The sequence below is a fragment of the Bacillus rossius genome, chromosome 8, assembly GCF_032445375.1.
Source record: "Bacillus rossius redtenbacheri isolate Brsri chromosome 8, Brsri_v3, whole genome shotgun sequence".
Lineage (NCBI taxonomy): Eukaryota > Metazoa > Arthropoda > Insecta > Phasmatodea > Bacillidae > Bacillus > Bacillus rossius.
This window is the reverse complement of record NC_086336.1, coordinates 1,306,565-1,331,568: the sequence shown is the minus strand read 5'-3', so window position 1 is coordinate 1,331,568 and position 25,004 is coordinate 1,306,565. Positions and strand designations below refer to the sequence as shown.

The 25,004-nt window shown below is 36.6% G+C and overlaps 1 protein-coding gene across 1 annotated transcript in view; it reads left to right on the top strand.

Moving 5' to 3' along the window:
- The window catches only part of LOC134535244 (zinc finger protein 665-like), a 193,887-nt gene that overhangs the window by 149,488 nt on the left and 19,395 nt on the right, over positions 1-25,004 (top strand). The window contains exon 12 of the mRNA XM_063374315.1: positions 698-25,004. This exon is cut by the window's right edge and continues 19,395 nt beyond it. Within this exon, the coding sequence (XP_063230385.1) occupies positions 698-2,287 (1,590 nt within the window). The 3' untranslated portion in view covers positions 2,288-25,004. The remainder of the gene's footprint in view (positions 1-697) is intronic.

The following is a 25,004-nucleotide window of genomic DNA, read 5'->3' as shown; positions in this document are numbered from 1 at the left end:
AGTGGGTATTCAGATGCACGTACATAGTCCTACGATATTTAAGTTGCCAACCATTGAGCGAGGGCATAACTAAAAGTGTTTTCTATTGCTTACAAATATATATTTTTTTTTCATTCATACGTAGGAATACCAAAATTAAACATTTTCAGGTGGCGAAGGAGTAGACGTTCTCACTCTTAATGTTGTCATCATGAATCGTGAGAAAATTTTACAAAAAATGTGGTGGTGTATCTTTAAAGACAAACAAAATTTAACCAGGGAACAAGACGAAGTTGAAAAATAGTTGGCTTGTTTCAGAAAATTCATGTATCAAGTATACTATCTTTGGTTTTAACATTAAAGTTGTTTACATAGCTTGGTGAGTCCATTGGTACAAAGCTCGAACATTTTTAAGTGCTAAATTGAGATTTCCTGCTTATAACGTTTTCCTGCTTATAATGTTTTTTTCTTGTGCTCCCTTGAAAAACATTATAACAGGGTTCTACTGTATATTCCAATTAAGTGGAATGTAACTACACAGGAGTATCATTGAAAAACTGTTACTAGTTACAAGTTTATTTTGCTAGTTGTGTACTGTTCTTACAGATGTCTTAAATGTCATGACAGAATAAGTGAGTTAAAGATAAAAGATGAAACTGCTTAATCATGTGATTTGTCTTAGTGAATTGCTAGTGACATGTGGTACGGTCTGTTTCAGGTATGTGGGAAGGCGTTCACTTGTGCTACGGAGCTGACACGGCATGGGAAATGCCACCTGGGGGGCAGTATGTTCACTTGTGCAGTGTGCTTCCACGTGTTTGCGAACGCTGCCAGCTTGGAGCGTCACACCAAGAGGCACGCCACTGACAAGCCGTACGCCTGCTCCGTGTGTGGAAAGTCCTTCGCCCGCAAGGAGCACTTGGACAACCACACTCGCTGCCACACGGGCGAGACGCCGTATCGCTGCCAGTACTGTGCCAAGACGTTCACACGCAAAGAGCACATGGTGAACCACGTTCGCAAGCATACTGGTGAGACCCCTCATCGATGTGACATTTGCAAGAAGTCTTTCACACGCAAGGAGCACTTCATGAATCATGTAATGTGGCACACAGGCGAAACCCCTCACGCGTGCCAGGTGTGCGGCAAGAAGTACACACGCAAGGAGCATCTGGCCAACCACATGCGGTCCCACACCAACGACACACCGTTCCGCTGCGAGATCTGTGGCAAGTCGTTCACGCGCAAGGAGCACTTCACGAACCACATCATGTGGCACACCGGGGAGACTCCCCACCGCTGTGACTTCTGCTCCAAGACGTTCACTCGCAAGGAGCACCTGCTCAACCACGTTCGGCAGCATACTGGTGAGTCGCCTCACCGATGTGGATTCTGCTCCAAGTCCTTCACTCGCAAGGAGCACTTGGTAAATCACGTTCGCCAGCACACTGGCGAGACCCCGTTCCGCTGTCAGTACTGCCCCAAGGCGTTCACTCGTAAAGATCATCTGGTCAATCACGTTCGGCAGCACACAGGTGAGTCGCCACACAAATGTCGATACTGTACCAAGTCGTTCACTCGGAAAGAGCACCTTACGAACCACGTTCGCCAGCACACGGGCGAATCCCCCCATCGCTGCCACTTCTGTTCGAAATCCTTTACCCGTAAAGAGCATCTCACGAACCATGTCCGCATCCACACAGGTGAGTCTCCGCATCGCTGCGAATTCTGCAACAAATCGTTCACGCGGAAGGAGCACCTGACCAACCACCTGCGGCAGCACGGTGGCGAGACTCCCCACTGCTGCAACGTCTGCTCCAAGCCGTTCACGCGTAAGGAGCACCTCATCAACCACATGCGCTGCCACACCGGGGAACGGCCGTTCGCCTGCCAGGAGTGCGGCAAATCCTTCCCCCTCAAGGGAAACCTGCTCTTCCACCAGCGCTCCCACAACAAGGGAGCAACGGCAGAGCGTCCCTTCCGCTGCGATCTGTGCCCCAAGGACTTCATGTGCAAGGGACACCTGGTGTCGCACCGCCGCAGTCACTCGGGCGACCGGCCCCACGCGTGTCCCGACTGTGGCAAGACCTTCGTGGAGAAGGGCAACATGCTGCGCCACCTGCGCAAGCACACGGCGGAGGGGGTGGCCCAGGGAGGGGGAGGGGGAGCCCCGGCCGCGGCCCCCCACCACCACAACCCCCACGTGGTGGTGCCGACGTCACACCACCTGCCCCACCACGCCCCGGCCCTCCCGCCCCACCCGCCGCACGCCGCCGTGGTGGTGCCCACGCCCAACGGGGTGTACTAGCCGGCTCGCATCCGCGTTCGTAGTCATCGTCGGGGCCCAGACAGCAAATATTCTTATTTGAAGAGAATTGCATCAGGGTGGTAGTTGTATGTTGTAAAGTTTGCTGCAAGTATGAAAAAATAATGTCCAACATAACAAATTTTTACCTTAAGTCTTTCGGGAAACTAATATAAGTTAATAGTTTATGTTGCAGTCCGTATCAATTTAGGCAGGCAAATAAATAATTTTACCTTTTTTAGTCTCCGATGTTTTTGAGTCTTAAGATATATTGAAATTCAGGGAAATGTGAGAAAGAAATTGATTTGACCACTCGGCGTCATGGCCTCCGGTACATCGTGATCTCTCGCTTTCTAAAACATCAACTGCCGTAAGCGGTGACTTTGTATTTGAAATTGAGTGTATGTGAAATTATTTATTTCTTTATCAAGTGAACATAATGATTTTCGTATGAATTTGTATCAATGGATGTGTGTGAAATGGTTCTATTTTTAAGTTAAAAGTAATTTACTATATATGTATAGGTAGGTGTAATAGTATAAAATGTTATAAACTACAACATGGATTCTTGAAATTGTTGAACCTTTTCTTGAATCAGTAACATCTAGATCTCCCAGCAAGCTCAAACATTCAGTCTGGAGTATACATTCATAAACACTGGAATAACTCAGTTGGACAATGAAAAAATATGTAGGTTCACAAATAAAGGTTACTGTCGACGATTAGTTGCTGAAATAACGTCTCTCGTATGCAAACTGATATTAATTGTATTGTATTAATACTTACGATAACTCTCCAGTTATCATGACTGCCATTTTCAGAGAACCAATTTCATGAGAACCAATACATGTTGAATTTACAAGCAAATCGCATATAACCTTCTCACTGACTCCAACACAAACAAGTTGACAGCTCGTAGGTACCAAAGGATGAATATTAAAATATAGTTTGCAAGTTAATCACGTGGTTGTTTGCAACTCACGGTACAAGCCTACGAACTCAATCCCAGGACAAAGATAAAATTTACTCAATCTTTGTTTGAGCTAATACCAACAACTGTGGTCAGAAAATTATAGTTGCAAGTTCCAAAACACAAAAAGGGTTGATTGTACACGGTAGCACCCGGACTACAGCCGCAAAATTCTCTCTTTAAACCATTTATATGTTAATTTTGAGCCACCACCCGTCGGTACCTAGTACAAATGCTGACTGCCGAGGCTACACGCGACTGCGTGCCATCTGAGGGCCTCGCCACCCAGTCACAGCACAGCACAGCACTCACAAAGATATACAAATTTCCTAATCATGCAATAAGGCTTTTCCTGCAAATATTTGGTGACATCATTTTTAACCAATCCCAAAATTGCATGAAAAAATATCAGCCAAACACAGTGCATGGCAATAGCACTCCGACTAACTCCAGGGTCTTTTGTCTTTAACTATTATGCACCTGGCAAACTACCGTATTGGTCCGAATATAAGGCGACCATTTTTACATAAACGAGAGATGCAAAAATTGGAAGTCGCCTTATTTTCGCACCCAAGACGTCAGAACCGCAAACATTAGTTCCAAGCTGAAAGCTACAGTAGAAACATTGTTTAACAAAACGTTCACGATTTTTTATATTAACTAAAACTTTGTTACCTCACACGGTAAAAACAATAAATCCACCTAATATTGCAGTAATTTACAATTGTTTGAAGTTGAAAATTAAAATATTTGTTCTTGAGTAAAAACGTGAATGTTGAAGCATCTCAAAATGGCAACCTTTTATTTCACAATTCATATTTGTACTTTGTGTACAATCGCGTGTTAACATTTACGGTAATTTATCTTCAGATTTTTAACTGAAATATTTGTACTAAAATATCACAGTTATTTTCAGAACGATTGTTTACGTTTACAAACATTTCGGATGTAATGTATGGAAATTCACGGCTGCCAACTGTCTTTCCACAATATTTCTTTGTTGTAAAACGAACATTGCCGAACACGCTCGAAGACGCCATATTAACAGGAATTTGGTACGTTGCTTCAAAAGCTATTTTAATAATCCACTCTTTATTTATGTAAAAACCTTTCATAATTATAATAGATTATTCTTTCAAATTCATAGAACAGACTCTCTCTGTCAGAGAGTAATATGGACAAATATACGCGGTCACGTAACCGAAGTTATTCATGGCCGTATGCTTCATCATGTCAGCTAGCCACTTGTTTTGTTCCGGCAAGATGCATTATTTGTTTGCTTTTTTTACGTTAAACACACTACTAAATAGTAATACACCTTGTTCTGTGGTAATACGTAGCTTAAGTCAAACGGAAAGTTAAATGCTGTATTTTAAGAGTGATTAATAGCCATTGTAAAAATTTTAAATTCGTAGATACAGTAAACTGTGAAAAATCAACAATCACACATGGGTGGAACGGCGGGGAACGAGCTCTAGACAAATAAACAGCTCTGAAGATGACAATTATGCAGCTTCATTAGAGTAAACACGAAAAAATTTCTAGTGTAATATTTAAAAGTGTAAATATTTTCTAATTGTTTTCTTTTGACTTTTAGGGTAGGCCATTCAAACTTATTTTAAATAAGTAAAGTGATAAATATAAATTAATTGTTATACATAAATGCAAAAACGATTTATCAACACAAAATGTATGTCTAATGAATTTTCACATTAATTTCTACCAAAAATTATTTTTACATTTGTTTGGCCTCCTGAAACTGCAGGTCGCCTTATATTCGGGGTCGCCTTATATTCGGGCCAATACGGTATTTATTGCACCTGCTTTTTCACACAAAGAACCATGGGAAAAAAAATGCAAAAGAAAATTACATTAACTCACATTTATGAATAAAGCCAAAGGAAGGAATACTTAAAATATGTGAAAGCACATAAAAACGCAACTACACAAATAAAGCAAACGATTAAAAATAGCATCTAGGGGCTTATTTACTATAAAACAAACAAACCGTCAGAAAAACTTTAAAAGCATGAAACAGCATGAGATATGTTGCAAATTCATGAATATTTTGTAAAGCAATGTAACGTTGCTCTTTAAATGCCGTACTGCACATGATGAGACAACATAATATATTGTTAATTCAGCTGTTAACAAGTTTGGGTTGGGGTGGGTGGGGGGGGGGGGGTGGCAGTATCCTGGGTTATTACAAACTGATAGGAACTGGTGTGTATATAATCTTTAAAACATGGAAACTGGGAAGTGACCGCTGGTGACTGGTGGTTTATATCCAGCAGCTCATCCATGTGATAGCATCAAGTACAGGATCTTATTTAACTCACAATTAGTATCTATAAAATGCAATCCACTGGTCACAGTCGTGCCACAAACATTCCCCTTTGTAGGTTGTGAATCTAAATGAATGGTGAATTTGCAAAACTATGTAAGTCCAAACTAATAGTTTTGAGAAAATCGCCAAAAACTGTGTAATGTGCTGTTGGCACATACAGTAAGTCCTCTATTTACGTCGTACCGATTTACGTCGTTTCGGATTAACGTCGCTAATGTTTGAGTACTCATGTTTCAATTTAAGTTGTCGCCGATTCACAATAACGTCGTTTACAATGACCGTAAATCTTTATTTTAACCAAAACACCGTATATAATTCGTTTATAATTCTTTGTTTCCTTCGGTAGTTAATTTATGCTATGTAACGTAAGCTACACGTTCACCGCCTTATCTTATCATAAATCATGAGGGACGCTTCCTGCTCTCCGCTGCTCTCCGCGCGGTGATGCAATACTACCAGCCCGCCCGCTCTGCCACCCACGTATCTCGCACGTAGAAGTGTTATCGACTTCCCGCAACGACACAGCATTTTCTCCTACCCCTTTTCGTCCAACTCCTTGGCACTTCAGTAGAGGTGTAAAAGTAACTAAAAAAAGTGTACCCATATGTATTCGTTACTATAACAATAATTAGTACTCGTTACTTTTGTATCGTTACTCGTTACTTCTGATACCGCATAACATGCTATGTTATGTAACAGCAACGAATCGAGTCGTATTTTGTACGCGTACAGTATGACGTCGCGTAAATAATAATAAATTGAATATAAACGATTAAAAGTATTTGATAATTAACAGCTTTTGTTAACCAAGAAACAAAATCTCATTAGAGCAGCTTTATTATAATATCTCTTTTAAGATAAGAACAAAAAACGTGAAAATACGCGATAATAAAAAACAAAAACATACATATTTATAATTTGTAAAAAATACTTTCTTACGTTGTTTCTGTTCCAATCTAAAACTTTGTCTACACACACAATACCTTTAATAAACAGTAAAAAACTTGGACGACGAATTTCCAAATTATACTTTTCTTAATAAACAAACATCGTTCTTTGTAACGAATAAGCGCGCGCATGCGTAAAACATACGAAAAATGCGAGTAACGAAATGCATTCGTGTGTAACGTTTCGTTACTCGTTACTAGATTCCGCACCCGTTACTCAGTAACGAATACATACTGTTTGCTACAGCTCTACACTTCAGTCGCTATGATATCATTGAGTTGGCCGGAGTTTTAAACGTGCCGTTGTTAACTTTATCGTGATTAAATGCGTTTGTAGTAGGCCTACAGTATCAGCTCACTGCAATTTATGATTTTTTCTTCATAAGATGTCTTCCAAACGACTATATATCTGTTTTTATATTTCAATCAATAAAGGTAATAAAGCAGCTGGTTAAATAACCATTCTATAAAGCTGAGAAGTACTAGTTGGACTTGTTTCCCACGCTGTGGGTTGTAATTGGCTGATAAAATTGCCCGTTGTCACGTCTGTATGCCAGCGCTTCCGGCCGACCTTGGGCCGTGGTCGGCCGGTGGCATGAAACATGGCTCATTTTGCGTCGTTTCTATTTACGTCGCGGTTTTCAGGAACGTAACCCCGACGTAAACCGAGGACTTACTGTATTGTGCCACTTTTTAATGGCGTAAAGCAAACAGATCAGTATTGTGAATATTTTTCAATTTCTGAAAGAAGGTTTAATGTTAATATGTTTTTAGAAAAGAAAAAAAAATTAAAATGCTGGAGTTAAGATGTTTTGCAAATTCACAAATATTCAATACAAAATATGATATATTTTGTAATAATTATTATTAACATTAAATCAATCCTTTAACATTTTTATTAAGAAACGAGGTGAAGTTACGAAGTAATTATTGTTGTATGATATGAAACATATTTTTTTAGCAGATAGCACTGAGAAACTACTTATCCTATAAGATCAATGTCAATTTATTTCAACAATACATTCACATGTTACAAACAATTTGTAGAGATAATAGGATTATTTTTCTCAGTTTACAAGGATATTTCAAACAACAACAAATAACAGTTCAGTCAACATAATAAGATTTTGTCAACAATTCACTCTGTATCAGACACAACCTACATGTGGTAAACGTTCAATGGTCTATTGCTGCCCATTGTACAATGCCAAGGTAGAATGCCTGCACGACTTCTTCTTCTGGAATGTATTTGAGCATCTTTCGTACATCCTGTAATTTGTCTGCATTAATTGGGATAAAACCATTGGGATAAGCTTTCTGAGTTGGAAGATTTGGGTTGTGGGGATATGTTGGCCCAAGGGCAAATGTGTCAGCAACTAGGCTATCAATAAATGGCTTGGCTACGACAATGCCAAAGTGGTCTGCAGTAAATTGGAACTCCATGAAGGAGGAAATGCAGAACGGGACTTTCTGACTTCGTGGTACATTGCAGGTTGATGATTCCAGGGAATTTACATTTTTTTTTGTAAATAGTTGGCCACCAACTGTGAAAGTTGTACACATTTTCACTTTCGACAATGTTCACTGTAAATATTTTGTTTGTAGTAGAGTGCACAATTAGCTCACACACATCCTTCAGTGTGTAGAATCTGTCCAAATGACGCAAACACCTTTTCACCACAGCAAAATCTCTGTCTGAAGGTTAAAATGAATGGCTTCTGATGGGAAACAGAAGTCTGATCTTGAGGAACCGTTTTTGTGCAGTTAATGCCATTAAAAATCTGATGACAGTGTTGTTTTTGTTCTGGCCTGGACATCCGTCACAAAACAACCATATCTCGGTTGCTGAGTCAGGAATAAAGTTGTTCATGTAGTCAAGTAGGAAACTACATACCTCATTCGGCCCCTTTTTTGCCTGTCCTTCGTGGTATATGTAAAATACGGCTTCGCTGGTTTTAAGGTTGTACACTGAAAATACAGGAACAGTCAGCTGACGAAGATAATACATATCCTGCACTGGAATCTTTGGCAACGATATGTTTTGCATGTAGTCAAATGACAATGCAACAAAATCATCTCCTTTGATGCACAATTGAGATGCACGTTTCAATGTTAAATATAATTTCTTGCTCCTGCGTTTATGCACAAGGAGTTCGGCCGATGCGATGCGTTTGGCGGTGTCATTTAGACAGCTTTTCAGTTTAATACTTTTTTCTTCACAAATTACACAAGTATCAATACTAGGTTTACCAAACGTCAAACTAAAATGGCTCTTGAAATACTTGTGGTAGTAATGATATGATACATTCCTGTCTGCATACTAGTCAAAAAACATTTCATGCATTTTCTTGACTGTTAGTTCTCCACTTAGATAATAAATATCAACATCACCATAATGAGTTTGATGAACTGGAAAGGAGGATACATGGCTATGAATATCCGCAAGAATAGTAGCGTCTTTTGCATTTGATGGTTTGTGTTTTCCCCTCTCATCACTGGGTGATTTTCCAAGTAGTATCAGCTGGCACAAACGCTTGACACTAGATTTACTAACACAATAAATACTCATAAATGCTTTCTTACACACATCAACCAATTTACTAGAGTCCCTTACATGGTACACAAACATAGCTTCTCGTCTGCCAGGTTCGTCTTTCCTGCCCCTTCGTCTTTGAACATCTTTACGCATTATTAGTCCTTGCAAAAACACATCCTGCTCATTCTTGGTATTAAACACATTCATTTGGTTTACTGCCTCAATGAAGGTATTATCTGAAACTAGCCTGAAGCACTTTTTCTTGCAACTGAAATCAAAGAACAGTACATAATTATCATTACCTCTTGTAATTTGTTTCGTCACTCTTCAATATCTGTTAATGTTAGTAATTTGTTTCTAGTACAAAATGCAATAATACACCAAACAATCTACGCCCTACTATTTCTAAGTATTCGGAAATCTGTGAAACATACTGTGATTGAGTTAGAGGTACATAACTGAACACATCCATTTAATTTTATTGTTTAGCTTAATTATGTTATTTATTCAAAAATAAAATATGACAGTTAGTTTTGTAAAGCACTCTTATTATATGCCATAGAAGTTACTAGTTTAGTAACCTGCAACCTGATTCGAACTTCTTTATCATAATAAGTTGTGCATTATCTGCGACGTCTGCATATAACAACTACTACTATGCCGTAAAAGGGGAAGACTGGATAGCTCTATATAAATAACATTCGTGAGAATGTGACAATTCACCTATTGACTGGAGGACTAACTTTTATTTTTGGAATAAATGTTAACTTTTAACTTATATTGTATTATTATCAAGTATCACTCCTTTTTAACACAACACACAAGGGGTTTGTGTTGTTAACTATATTTTCAGGACATCTATTAATAAATTATTCTGAATGTAAAAAAATTTATTTTCTCTTCATCTATATTCACAGAGAAACATTTTACTGATTTAAATGTAATGTTCTGCAGTTCGTTTTCCTGAGATGGCAACACCACTAACATTTCTCACTAATTGTAAGACCGCGAGTGTTCTGGTATTCTCATTTTACTGTATTATTTAGTATCATTCTTACAACTTATTAGCCCTATGTTCTTACCCACATTCTTGTCCAGTGCATCTAGCTGGTACAAGCTTGTTTACATGGTTCTTGTGTTCCAAACCTTTTACCTTAGCCTTTTTTATAATGTTTGTTTTGTATTTAGCAGTCCTTTTGACACCCTTCCTTCATATATCATTGATGTCAATAGCTTCTTCAAGATAACTCTTAAACTACTGCTAGAACACGCCATTTTCCTGCAAACTTACCTTTGTTTTATTTCTCAACACGCACGATTGCAACAACATTTTCGTTCACACTGAGCTGAACATATTTGTCAACAGATAGCATACAAGTGTCAGCACATTTAGTTCCAGTTATTTAAGGTAGATGGCATACGTGTCCACACAACCACGCTTACTCTCACATCAGAAATTTTTTCACAGTCAAAATGACCTAAGTCTGAGACTTAGGTTGTTTTGTCTATAAACATAAAAATGCAGGAGCAGATAAAAACGTAACAAAGACGTGGACTAAAGTCATTTTACTAGTAAACTGTAGCCCTTTGCAATTGCTTCACGATTAGGCAATAATGTCAAAACACCAAAAATGTGACTTAAGTTGTTTTGCAAATTCACCATTCAAATATTCTCCTGATGTTTCTGAGATCTTGGTTGGACAAATGAAATCTCATTTTTCTTGCTCTTTAAAGTTTGTGGAAAATAAGTTCGTCCATCACCGAGTGTCCACACGTTTCTTCTGCATTCCATTCACAGAGACAGTTTGGTTTGACAATTCTGGTTTTTTCTGTTTGAATTCTTTACCTTTCTCTTCGGGCAACAGGTTGAGAGTGGGTGGTGTTTGTGACTGTACCGCTCTTGTAAATCCTCTGCATTTAGAAGTGCAGCTGTACTTGGGCTGGAAAGATTGTTTAGTAGCATGGTGCTTCACCAGGCCTCCGACACACTCTCTTGGCCCTCCCCTGACCAGTTCTCCGCTAGCACAAGCGACTGGGGCCTACCACCAGTGATTGCAGCTCTTGTGGAAATTTGCATATTACCAACAATGCATTTGCTGAGTTGTCCTCTTTTCTTTACTTATATTGTAAACACTTGGGGGTCTTATTTTGTGAGCTTGTGACTCCTGAAAAAATTTAAACTTGGTTATTGTACTCCAGTGATAACTTTATTATTTCTTTTGGCAGAATCACTGACGTGTCAACAAAATCACAGTGAAGCAGTAAACATAGTTGTTCACCCTCTACATACATCCTTTCACTTCATTGTGGTGTAGTGGCAATTTCTTGAGTGGTTGGTTTGTTACTGCTTTCACTGTCTCCCCTAGTTTGTCAGTGAAGGTATCAGTATTTAATGAGTTGATTTTCCTTACATGTTGCATGTTTAACTTCAGAAGAGTCATGTGCTATGTCTTGCAGTCCAAGTGTCTGTAAGGGCATGTACCACATTCCTGAAACAAACAGGTGTCTCCCTCTACATCACAGACTACTTGCAACTTGTATCATCCAACCAAGTACTTCAAGTTACCACCATGTAAAGTTTGAAATAAGATCTTAAGATGTGGAATACTGGATATATTCTTTGTATGTATGAGACAAGTTCTTTAGTAGGTGAGTAATATATCTGTTCACTTTCACCACTTTCTCGTGGAACTGTAATAGTGATAGTGTTTTCCAGAGAAAATTACCATTTTGAACATGAGCTACAGTCCCAGGATGACCATAATAGGAATCTGGTTTTCCAAACACTCTTTTTGCTGACCTCACATTTCTTACATTATTTGAATGATTCTTGCAATGAAAAGATTAATTGAAATTTTTTTTTATATGCACACCATTTCTGGTGACTGTATGTTATAGATAAACCTCGATCTTTATCAATGAGACACGGTGTAACCAGCAGTGCCATGTGTCCAACATGTATTTTGTTACTGATGGAATGTAATGCAAAATTTTGTACTTTTGGAGGGACATGGGGATGGTTGTTTGAACTTGCTTCTTTTCATTGTGGATTTACGTGAATAAACAATTGAATTGATGATTAATCTACATTCCTAGCAAGTTTCGCAAGCTTATTAGGTTCATTTTCATTTCTACGTCAGTTTTCTTTTGGTGTATTTACCCATAGATTCAGTGATTATTCTGCACTTTCTCGGTGCATACACCTCACGACTTTTCACGGAACATGGCCTCCTGACAGGACTAACACCAACATGTTCAACTGACTGATTCAGGGAACACAGTTCTTCTTGTTTAATTGGTGTCATTTTTGATATTCTGTCAAAGCACTTAAAGGACAGAAAGTCATCCCTGGAAACAGCTTCACTTTGAGCACTTTTACCCCAACATGAAGAATATCTTTTTTTTTTCTTAGTGGTATATATCTCTGTTGTATGAATATGCAAATAGTTTGCTCACTTACCTCTCCTAATGCCCTTCAGAAGACATTTAAAACGACGCCTTTCCACTAAACACCATACAGCTCAAACAGAAGCTCACCAAAGCTTACGTGAGTGCTGTTTGACTACATATTTTGCATACTGCTCTCATTGTTGGTCTATTGGCAACTGAACTGTGAATTCATTTCCTTTTACATGGTAGGCCAAAAACACAGAATTATGTGGATTATTACAGATTGTTGTGGAATGTTCTGTTACATGCTGAAATCATGTAGAAGCTTCCACATTTTTCCTGAAGGCCATTAATGATTTGTAAGGTTCTATGTAAAGAAAATCCAGAAAAATAAAAGTATTTCACAAGTTCCAACTTTGTTTAATTATTCATTTTCATTCCATTACTTTAATCGCTTTGGTTCAAAAATGATTTCTGTGTAACAAAAATCATAAGTAAAGTGATGTGTTCTCATTTTCAGATTTCTAAGACTTAAGTATTCTAAGGAAGTTGAAATAAACATTTTTATAAAACCTTTTAAATTCAAATATGTAAAATCTCTTTAATATCTTTAATATTTGTGGATTTGGAGAAGCCAGGGGATTAAATAACAATCTCTGATCTCTTGACTATTGCTGTTTTCTGAAATTTTAAATAATTGTAGATGGAAAGAAACTAATCGCTGGACTCTTTAAGTTTTCTGATATATGTGAGTTGTGGGAGGGTCAAGGGGTTTAGAAAACACTCATCATTGAACTATTTTCCTGTTCTGAAATCTTAAATCTTTGTGAATGGAAGGAACCAGTGATTGAAAACAAGTTCTAAACAACATTGTGAAGGTGGGGGGGATATTTTAGATATTAAAAAAGTTATGTATGCTGCAGCAAAAGAACATAGACACATTTCCAAACTGGGATATAATTTTAATCAGAAAAAAATTAGTTCTGTGAATGTAAAAACCTTGTTGCAAAATATCTTGAACCGTTCCAGAGGTATTGCATTTCAAAATTTTTCAGAAAATCCTAAGCGAGAGATAGGCCATCTTTGGCAGTCTTTATCTGAGGCCAAAAAAAAGTGTTTCATACTTTTTCCTGAACTTAAACATAATTATGTTACTTCAAAAACATGTGAGACTAGAAAGGTAACTGCCCTGCTTGAATTAATAAAGACTATGTCTTATGCAGAAAAATTCACGTTTAATGTTGGGCGGTTTTATTAACATCCTGAATACAGAATAATTGCATGGTATTCATTTGAAACATATATTGTCGCGTATTCAGTCTGGCTGCATACAGTTGCTGCTGGTGAATAGTCTGTGTAGTGTCACAACATTTTGAGTTAATTTTGTACACAAAAACAATATTGTAACAATGATGAGTGTATGTAGTTTATTTTATATCTGTATATTTCACTGAGGAGCTGACAAGTGTTGTTCGTGGCATGACACAGGCTTTAATCATGTTTCTCATGTGATGTATAAAGTGTGTCATGTTATAACTTATTTCAAACAAAATGATTGGAAGGTCTACTTCCCAAATAAATAAAACCTACTTTTTCATACTCCACAGCAATATTTGTAACTACATATTCTCTTACTAGTGTCATTAAAATAAAATTCCATTATAACTCCGTGTTATAGCAAGGCTCCACATAATTTTATGTTAAGTGACCAAATAAATTGTTATTCTATATGAATATAGAAAAAATATTATTTAAAGTGACGGCTGGAGTCAATATATAAAAATAAAATTGTTTTGATAGCCTATACATTAGTCTAAAGATAATGAATATAATGGGATTTTTTTAATGTAAACTAGCATGTTATCAGCCAACTGTAGGAACAGACCAACTCATATTGTCTCCCTGTATTCACAATGGTTGAAGCCATGAGACTTCTTGGGTTGCCATCTGTTGTTGGGTCAGCCAGTTCGTGGCCAGTACAAACTAGATGTTATTTTTCAATTCAAGAGTTACTGCAAACTGAATTACACTTATGTTTCAATGTCCTGTTAGTTAACATCTTTTTTTATAAATAGTTTTTAAAAAATTGGTTATGTTTAAATAGCTGTTCCAAGAACTCTTTATGATTTATTTTATCTTTTGCAAATAATTTTCTACACAAGTAAATTAAGTTGTATTTAACAAGTAGATAATGTTATTGTGGATTTATTTTGTAATCCTTATTGTAGATATGTTTTGCGGCTAAGATTAGAAATAATTTTTATATTTATATGATAACTTTTGGTTGTACAAAGTGGCCGTAGCTGATAGGTACGGGGGAAGGGAGGATTGGACAGCATGCTGTAGGGTGTTGGCGGGAAGCTCTCTCGCCTCTTACAGTGCTGGACCCTTTCGGAGTCATCAGCAGTCAGTCTTATTTGGTAAGGCTGTGAATTTGTCCTCTATTCATTTTATAAGCTCTTAAGGTCTCTTCAGCTTAGTTATATGATATTAAACTGTAACTTTATATGTTTGTCTCTTAATGGACCCCATAATTAAGCTATTTATTTCACAAATGATTTAGCAGGAGCTATGGTATGCTTGCAACACTAATTAACAAACCATATAGTAACATATTAATACAAAAATTATTTTTAAAATATGAAAACATGACATTTTATTTGAGAAATTTAACGGTTTACTATTTATCCAAAACTCGCACATTCCATGGCATACTCCAGGAATTTAAATTATATCCATTCCTAGACTGGTACAAATAGCAGTTGAAATAAACATTTTTGGTTTTAGGTAGTTTTCTTCATATTTTTACATTATTTACATCCTGTGAAAGGGTAAGTCAGATTTTTGTAAGGCATTGAATGTAATTTTTTCGAAACATTGTTTCTGGTTCACATTTTTACCTTAGTATTCCTGTTGAAAATATTGTTATGTTCAATAACCCAGCAAAACGGCTAATATGGATGACCGTGCTTCTGAAGGCCCACTGAAGGTTTTTTTTATTAATAAGCTGTAAAATATTTATGAGGAACTGTTTTCGTTATGTTTGGATCATTTTTAAAATTAGTACTGCAAATAATTAGATAACATAAAATAACTAAAAAATAAATAATATTATATAACATTACTAGCAAACCCGGCGAACTCCGTTTCGCCACCAGATAGCTTTTTTTATGTAACATTTCGTTTGGTGATTAAAAGATGAAGAAAATTTTTTTTTTTGTTTTATATTTGAAAAGGAAAAATTTTATTTCATTTCACAACAGTAATGAATTCATTTTGATAACAAAAATGAAGTGTTATTTAGTTGAACTTCTCTAAGTAAATGATAGTGAATCCAAAGTAAATACTGAATCGAAGCGTTATACATGTCCGCAAATTATCCGTTTCATTGAAGTGCTCTTTGGTAAACCACATTTTTTGTTTTTTGGTCTGACGTTCACACAAACAAAGCGGATGGTTTCCCAACTCGTGAACACGCAACGTATAACTGCCCATGTGAAAAACAATGATTTTCTAAATTTATTCAGCAAACACTAAGCGATTGGCCTTGCGACTTGTTAATTGTCATTGCGAACGCAAGGCGAACTGGAAATTGCAATCGTTTGAAGTTAAACGGAAGATCAGTCGGAATCATTGGTATTCGAGGAATACATACATTTTCACCTGCGTACTTTCCGTTAATAATGGTTGCCTCAATCAAATTCGGCATAAGTCTTTTTACCGAAAGTCGAGTACTGTTGCAAAGTCGCGGTGGATTCAAATTACGCAATATCATAATAACTGTACCAACTTTGAGTAGCAAGTTATGTGGTGGAAATCCTGGTAACTCCAGAGAGTTTAAAAACTCCGTTGGATAATTTACTACATCATCGGGATTTGTTATGGAATCAACGGATTTGTATGTCACCAAATCGCCAGAAATTTTTGATTGGATGGTGAAATTCAGTGCGTGTACATCATTATTCTTTGCGGCAAGAATTGCTCGTTGACTTATCCAAGCATAATTCTGATAATTCTCACTAATGTTTGGGAAAACATTTTCAATAAGAGCTAATTGAGAGTCTACAAATCGGCAAAAGTCGTTGGTAAGAGTAATTAATCCAGATGTCGCATCAACTGGGACTTTTCCATTTCCAACATCTAACAATTGTTTGGAAAATTGTGCAGCACTTTGATCATTTTGAAGTTGAACTCTCATATTAGTGGTTAGCGATAATGTTTTTACGTTATTCCATAAAGGTGATGCCAAAGTGGAGGTTCAAACTATTGACCGGAAAATCCCACAATATCCAACAAAAAAAAACTTACGTAAAAAATGTTGGAAGATTTTAAGGTAGTTAGTTTCACTGAAATGAAAACTTATCTATTGACTCAATAAAATAATCTGGCTTTCAGCAAACAATTGAAGTGTTTTTATTATTTCATGAATGGTTGTGTTTGGTTTTCATTGCCGCCGGCCGGAGGGGGATTCTGGCTCTGGCTGAGAAATGTTGGTTTGTCCTGAATTTTTCCTGAATTTTCTTTGCTATAAACCTCACAGAGCCCGAGACCTTTCCAACGAATGCAAAACCGTGGAAATCGGTTCGTGCGTTCTGGAGTTATAGCGTCAGGAAGGAAAACCCGACTTATTTTTATAAAGTAGATAATACATTACTGCAAGTTATTGAAACTGCTTTCTCCATTATTACATTTTATAACATGTTCTCCTTATGAGGAGATAAAAATATCAGCTCTCAATAAAAGTAAACTGATATTTGCATCAAATCTGAGTGATGATGAATGTGGGGTGGACGTGGTCTGTAGTAATTTAATTAAATTCCTATATCTATGACAAAAATAAGTTTTTTTATTTGAACCTGCTTTTTTTCAAGGAAATTGGTGGTCATGGAAATGTTAAGTTGGTTTTTGAAAAATGAAATGATTTCTTTATTTTTAATACAGAAACTTAATGAAGCTGTAAACATAGCCAAGATGAGATCCAAACATATATTATATTGGAGTGCTCATTAATTCACATTAAATCATATATATTTTGGCATGTAGATTTTCAATTAGAAATTATATTTTTCATACTTACTTACTTACATCATACATACTTTCTTTCCAAAGAAGCTCTCTAGCTAAACATTTTGCCCAAGTTAAAATTAATTTCTTTTTGACGTGACGTCTAATAAATCAATTAAAATGCACAAAAAAGTGTCCCGTTACGCACATTGTTCCGTTACGCTGTGTCCCGTTACGCTCATTTTTCAGTTATGCTGTGTTACGTTGCGCTGTCGGCGAGTGCAGTATTAATAGGTTATGTTACAATTTACTAAAAAATTATGGTGATTCATATAATTGATGATAAATATTTGATTACAGTTTATTTATATGAAAACTTGTTCATAATTATATTTAAACTTTATAGCTAAACGCCAGTTTTTAAAATTAATTACAAGTCATCTACATGTGAACTGTTTCGTCGACTGTTTATAAAGTGAAGTGAAAAGTTAATGTGGTTTTCATTGCTTATTACCACAACAATTTCGGCAATAAAGGTTAATTATTCTTGCATTTTAAAAATCTGATTACTAGTATAATATCAAGTATTTATTCTTTTATTATTAAAATAAAAATGATTCAAGTTTATTCATAAAAGTATGCAATCATTTCATCAATGTTTTGTTATGACGTCACATTAAACTATCGTCCGTAAACTAACTTTACAGACAACCATTTTTTTTTTTTAATATAACATGTATGATTTTGCTTTTTAAAATTATTTACAAGTTTAAATTGATGTGACTTCTGGCTAACACTTTTATTTTGTTGCAAATGTTTTGTTGTATATTTTCATCAGAACAGCAAACATATCAGAGATTTATTTAAGAAAAAAGAAAGAGAAACAATTATTTGAAGTTTTAAACTTTTCGCATACATTTGCCATAGTTGAATCAGCAGCAGCTAATATCCTAAAAACATGAGGGAGCAGTCAGTTCCCTTACTTGTAGGTTGTGTGTGTGTCTAAAATCGTTTTGTGATGAGTGAATGGATTATTATTTTTATTTATTTCAAATTGTGAGTGTACTCAGGCCATCCATTAGAAATATTGTAGTTTAGGTTGATCATGAAACTTTCATATTTCTAGGATTTAATTTTTTTTTTTAAATAAGGCTACAAATTTGGTTGCAATGTAAACCATTTTAGCCGGCATAGTATGAGGAACAAAAAACCTAAAAGTGTAAAAATCAAGGTATATATTCCTCGTTTCTCAAATTGACTTTATTTTCCTACAAATGTGTACATTAATTATGTTCTCTATCTTTGCTCACACTACCACCCTACAAGACTTGAATACTTTGATGTTCCTTACAGGTTACTGTTCACTGATCTTGTGGTTGGGTCCACAACCATCCTGTGTGTAGGTGTAGCACAGAGCAACTGCATTGTTTCTGAAACCAAACTGCAAGTAGCATTCATGCTTCACTTAAATTCCCTAGTTTTATTTAGCATTCCTCTTTTTTTTTTTTTCCATCAGTTATTTGGCAATGTTCTTTTTATCAGTTAATAGAAAAGTGCTCCTCCGATTTCTTACAAAATGTGTGAGTTTTCTTTTCTTTATGTATAAGTGTTAGGAATGTTGTATAGTTGAAAAAGATTGTGTAAACAATAGCTCTTATGAACAAGAAATGCAGTGTGATAAAGGTTAGCATTAAGCAAATGTAAATGCTAGGGAATGACTTGCTACACACTGGAATTAACCATGTAAATCTTTTGTATTGATGCAAATACTGAAGGTGCCTGAAAAATGTTTCTAATTCTAGCAGAAATTTTACAGTTATAAGTTGTGCGCTGTGTTTCTACACTCCATTATAATCATGTGTGCTGTAAAATACATTTAAATCATTGAAATCTTAAACTGATGTGCACACGCTGGCCCATTATGGGTGAAGTGCGTTATTTAAATAAATGAATACAATAAATGCAAAGCCTCATCATTTTCAATTGTTAGAAATCATAGACAAAAATTCAATTTGATAACTAGCTCATAACCTAATAGGTCTCCAAGTTAAGGATATTGAAAACTGAAATAATTTTTATATCTTTGAGGTTACAGCAAACTGATTAAAGATGTTCACAGGTGATGCACAGAAAATGCTTGCAAAATGACAATGTTATTGGAATATGGAGCCATTCAATGAAGATGTTTTCCCATAACCTTTCTGCTTGTCACCAGACCTCTTGCGCAATGGGAATGGCAACCTTTAGTTGAAAATTAATTTTAAAGGTAAAATTGATCCAACGGGCTGACACGGAGACTGAGGTGTTCTCCACGCTTTACCAAAACACGAACCAACATGTGGTGTGTTTTTCCGTGATCTGCGAGACTGTGGGGCCACTGCTTGGATCAGTGACCCTGTGTGTTCAATACTGTAATACTATTTTATCAATGAAATATTAAAAGTTTGTTTGACTGATAAATATCTTTTACTTTATTTTGGACATTTAAACTATTGATTATTTGTTTGATACTTACTTAATTTAAAGAAGGAGTAAAATAAATTTGTAGCATTAATGTTACAATATCTGTGTATTGCCATAGCAAACAAACCATAGATAAATGCAACCCTAACAGTTTCTAACTTCGGATATTGTTTTCATTAAACTTCAATATAAATAGGTTTGGCTTTTTAACAGTCCCAAGTATAATGATAAAATTATGCCACTAAAATTTCACAATATTTAGTAATTATTATAATTAAAATACATCACTAACATCTTATTCATTTCACACCACCGATACAACATGGTATATAACGTAGCACCGTTGTGTTAAATACCATCCAAAATATTTGTTTATAATCGTAGGTTGCGATATATACAGTCGGAATGTCATTAATGGTTGGAGTGTAATGAAAAATTCTGTGTTCGTAATCATGCAGCTTTTTCCTGCATGACTCTTCACAGCCTACAATGTTTACTGTGTCTTGTATCGCAAAATGTGTATTCATAATCAGCCTTCTGGTCAAATGTCACTTCTGTTTGCAATAACATTAATTAAAACATCTGGATGAGGTAAAAATTAGTATTTTTATAATTGCTAATTTTGGAAGGAAATGAACAGGGTTAGGATTTATTTGTGACTGGCTGCAGCTGCATGTACTCTGTCAGGAGTCAAAGTGCTGAGCCTCTGCCATTGATGCAGAACGAATGAATGAACAAATGTTCAGGTGCGACCGTGCGGTGTTGTGACAGTTTGCTTAAAGCTTATTACATGGCTCATGACTACATTACTATACACATGAAAAAACGTAGCGTTTCCTTAAAACGTAGCGTTTATTGAAACATAGCATTTTGAAGCACAATTGCCCATATAGACAAAGAATTTTTTTTTTTTATGTTTAGTGATGTAACAATGATTTTTCAACATCTATCAACTAAAAAGAGAGTAATACTTGAAAAAAAGTACATTTGCTCTTTTTATAGTTTTTATTCCCTGTGCGGAACTATTGGGAATACATCAGAAAGTAAAAAACCCGTGTTTACCTTGAGCAGGGCAGATGCTCTGTCAGAGATTCTCAGTGGATCACTATTCCATACATTTACTAAAGCTTAATCATTCAAATATTTTTGTGATGGTGCTAATAGCATGACAGCAATATAATTTTCTATGGTGGTTAGTGGTTCTTACAAAAAAAAAGTTGTGATTTGTCAATGAATCATTAATTTATTTAATTACAGAACATGTTCCGAAATTTGAATACTTTAGAAGGATATATGCAACATGACTGATTACCAAAGAGAGCAATAACACTGATTCCTGCTGACATTTTAGTTAAAAAGCAACGCAAAGTACGTTTTTAATAGCTTCTTGCAATGATTATATTGTTAAATTATGGTACATCCGGAATAAAACCATACCATTGAAGGAAAAAACACATCGCCCATTATGGTATAAATCTGAGTATAAATATATCACACTTAACTCAAATAAGGAGCATCAAAACATTAAATAATTTGGTTATCTAGGATTAAATTTTACCACAGCTGGAAATATTCAATATCTCATTGCAGAAATGTCATGTTTTCATCACACTCCAATTGCATTAGGTTGAGCAATTTGCATGCAAAGTTAATATTCTGTAGCTTTCTTACAGTTAAGCTGAAGAATATTTTATCAAGATAAAAAATTGTCTCAGTAAAATCATAACCCAGGTTCAACGTTAAATGTCAAGCTATGCCCGGCAAACTTAGTTTGTATACAGAAATGCAGTTTTAACATTCATCTGGATATGAAACCATGGTAAAGCTGAACCTTAGCCTTGTTCATTTATACAGTGCATGAGAGGGTTAGTTCTCATGGCAGCATAGGTTTGTTTACGTTGTACACTAAATTTGACTGGTGTGTACAGGGCATGGCACAAATAACATTCTATCATGTCCCGCCATCACTTTTCATGTTACTGAAATTTACTGGCAAATTTTTCATGACCTCGACGTCAAAATTATGACACATTTATTAAATTTGTGCATGTTTACTAAAGGGTTGGGCTCTTTCACAAGCGAGGGAAACGTCAGGAGGAACCTTAGCTGTATTGGCTGGGTGTTTTAGTGATTGGTGGTGCACGTCTCACTCGCAACACGGGCCGTGCTGTGCCTGTAGCTTCAGTGAAGCTGCCACCGCACATTGTCGCATAACAGTTTGGTGCCATAATTCATACTTGTAGCAATGTCCAGAGCGCTGGTGGAGTAATGAACCTGCTGTCGCCTAGACCCGACGACTTGGCTCTCCGACCCCAACCCGGTCTTGTCACGTCCTTGTCTTTCCTTTGCTCTATTCTGCTCCATTTCCGTCGAGTCCGTTCTTCGGGTAGCTTAGTTTTTCATGTGTGACGTGTGTGTGTGTGATGTTTCATATGTTTTAGTATGGAGCATGTGTGAGTGCTTTTAAGGAGTATTCTATATTTGCGACTGAGTTATGTCCCAAAAATAACTAGTTTTAGTTTTATGTTCCTCCAAAATATTACAGTTTAAAATATTGGTTCAAAAATTATAACTTAAAATGCAGTTTAAAACTGTAAATCCAAGTTGACAGCCTTTGTTTGAACAACTTGAGTTAATAGAAGTTTGGTGCGAGAGTTGTGAGACATGATGCCAGATACAGCTGCAGTGTCATGTCTGGATGGGAAGAGATGCACCTGTGAGTTCTGTGAGTTCTGTGAGTTCTGTGGGTTGGAACATTGCATGTGCTTATTGCACAGTGTGTGTGACTTACTGTACATACAATATGCTGCCTCGTGAAAGCAGATTTGTAAAATTGACAACAAATTATACTACATGTTAGACCACAATGTTTATGACATTGCAAATTTTAAAATTAACATTACCAGGTATTGTATTTCTGAAATAGTATTATATGTATATATATATATACACATACACATGCACACATATATACTAAGACTCTAAGAAAAAGTAAGTAGGTGTATTCTGTAGGAATAGATTAACCTTAAGGGCCAAGAATTTGTATAACATGTATCCCTTGCATGTAAATTTATTATTGCCTATGAATGTAGTGCCATGTGTTGTATATGATAGCTTTTTTAAAACATATTACTTTGTAGAGTTATAAAATGTGTGTGTCGAAACAACGGTGTATTAGATTAATTTATGCTAAATAATGTACATAATATTCTCAATTTTTTTTTTTTTATCTAGGTAGTAAATGTGTGAGTTCAAGATGCCAGTGCATAATGCACAATGCTGGTGTTGGCATCACTGGGGCATCTACAATAGCAGGAACCATCAAACCACTCATTTCAATAACAAACCTTTTCAGTATTAATTTAACGGCGATACAATGGGTGATGCGTGAGTTAGAGGTGAGAGCAGAGAGCAGACTGCAACCCATCGTGTGACAGGTCCTTTCCCTCGCCACTGTGCTGGCAGCTGTGGCCTGGTGAGGTGGCAACTGTGCTCAGCCAGTGTGGCCACGGGCGCAGTGCTCTTCCAGGTATGTAGTGGTGTGCCGGCTGCACACTCGTGCATGTGGTAGTGTGCTGGGTAACCATGGCCACGGGCGCAGTGCTCTTCCAGGTATGTAGTGGTGTGCCGGCTGCACACTCGTGCATGTGGTAGTGTGCTGGGTAACCATGGCCACGGGCGCAGTGCACTTCCAGGTATGTAGAAGGCTGCTCTCACGTGAATATTCTGAAATTAAAAATCTGTTGTAGAAACTACGGGTAATTGCATATGAAACCTTGTCCATTTCTCAGCGTGAGTTGTTGCCATTTTGGTTTTGGTAATGTTTAAATACTTATAAAATCATGGAAATTTACCATGAGATATGAAATACTTAAAATTAATAATTTGAGGAACTAGCCAATATGAGGGCATGCCTGCTGCTAGACACGAGAGCTCACCCTCCACGCCCACTACTGAAGACCTCGGCAGCAGGTGTTTGTACATTACAACACCTTGGAATATGTTTGGTAAACTAAGATAACTGTTGTTACAATTATTATAATACATATTCTCCCTCTAAATTCCTTGGAGGCTTGCTTGTACTTGGTAACCTCAAGGGACGGGGTTCTTATCTAGTCGCTGGGAAAAAAAATTTTGTACAATATAATTAATATAACAATGATGTTAAATTGATATAATAAGGTTAAGGCTTGTTCGTAGGAAATATTTACAGGCTAATTTCAGTTGTGTAAGCGAAAACAAATAAACAAATATATACTTAGTGGTATAATAATTATTAAAATGTTTCAGGTTAATATTTTAGTAATGCCATAGAAGTATAACTTCTAAGTTGCGGGAACTTCGTAGTATTAACTATTTAGTGAATTTTAACAAGTTTGAAAGTATTTTAATAAAATTCCTTGTTGAAAATTAGTATTAAACCCAGGGTTTTATCGGTTGCCGTAACAAGAGTTTGTTGGCACCGGGTGTGCGGGTGTTCATTCGTACGAGTTCCTATTGCCGTGAGAGGAATGTCTGATTGGTCTGGTCGGCCTGAAGTCGGTCGTAGGAAAGGCAAGCCAGAAGAGTGGAGGGACTGCGTGACCTGCAATTCTTCCACATTCAGGTGTCACGTTTGCGAGATTACCGCGGATCAAGTGTTGGTTTGGTCACGGTTTGTTGTTTCCGAGGGTTACGCACTTGTAAAAATTCATATTCTTCAAAGTGAACAGATGCTGATCCAGTTAGGGTAGTTGTGATCTCAGGTATTCAATCTCTGCCACCAAAGGGAAGCCACGCTCTGTAACAATCCACCACCCGTGTGACGCCTGGCTGTGTTAGTGCTACGTTCATACAGTTTACAGTGATCGCAAACACATTGAAGCTACCACAGTTTTTATGCTTTTCATCGTGGCACTCTTTAAGTACTACAACTTCATTTACAAGCAAGTCCATTGTTCTGGTAAGGACTGTTGGTAGCATCAGTTCTCTGCAGTTCCCAGGAAATCATGGGAGAATTAAAACTAACCTGTGTTTTAGTAAGTAGGTCAGTCATTTTGTTGAGAAGGCCTCTTGACTGCCTA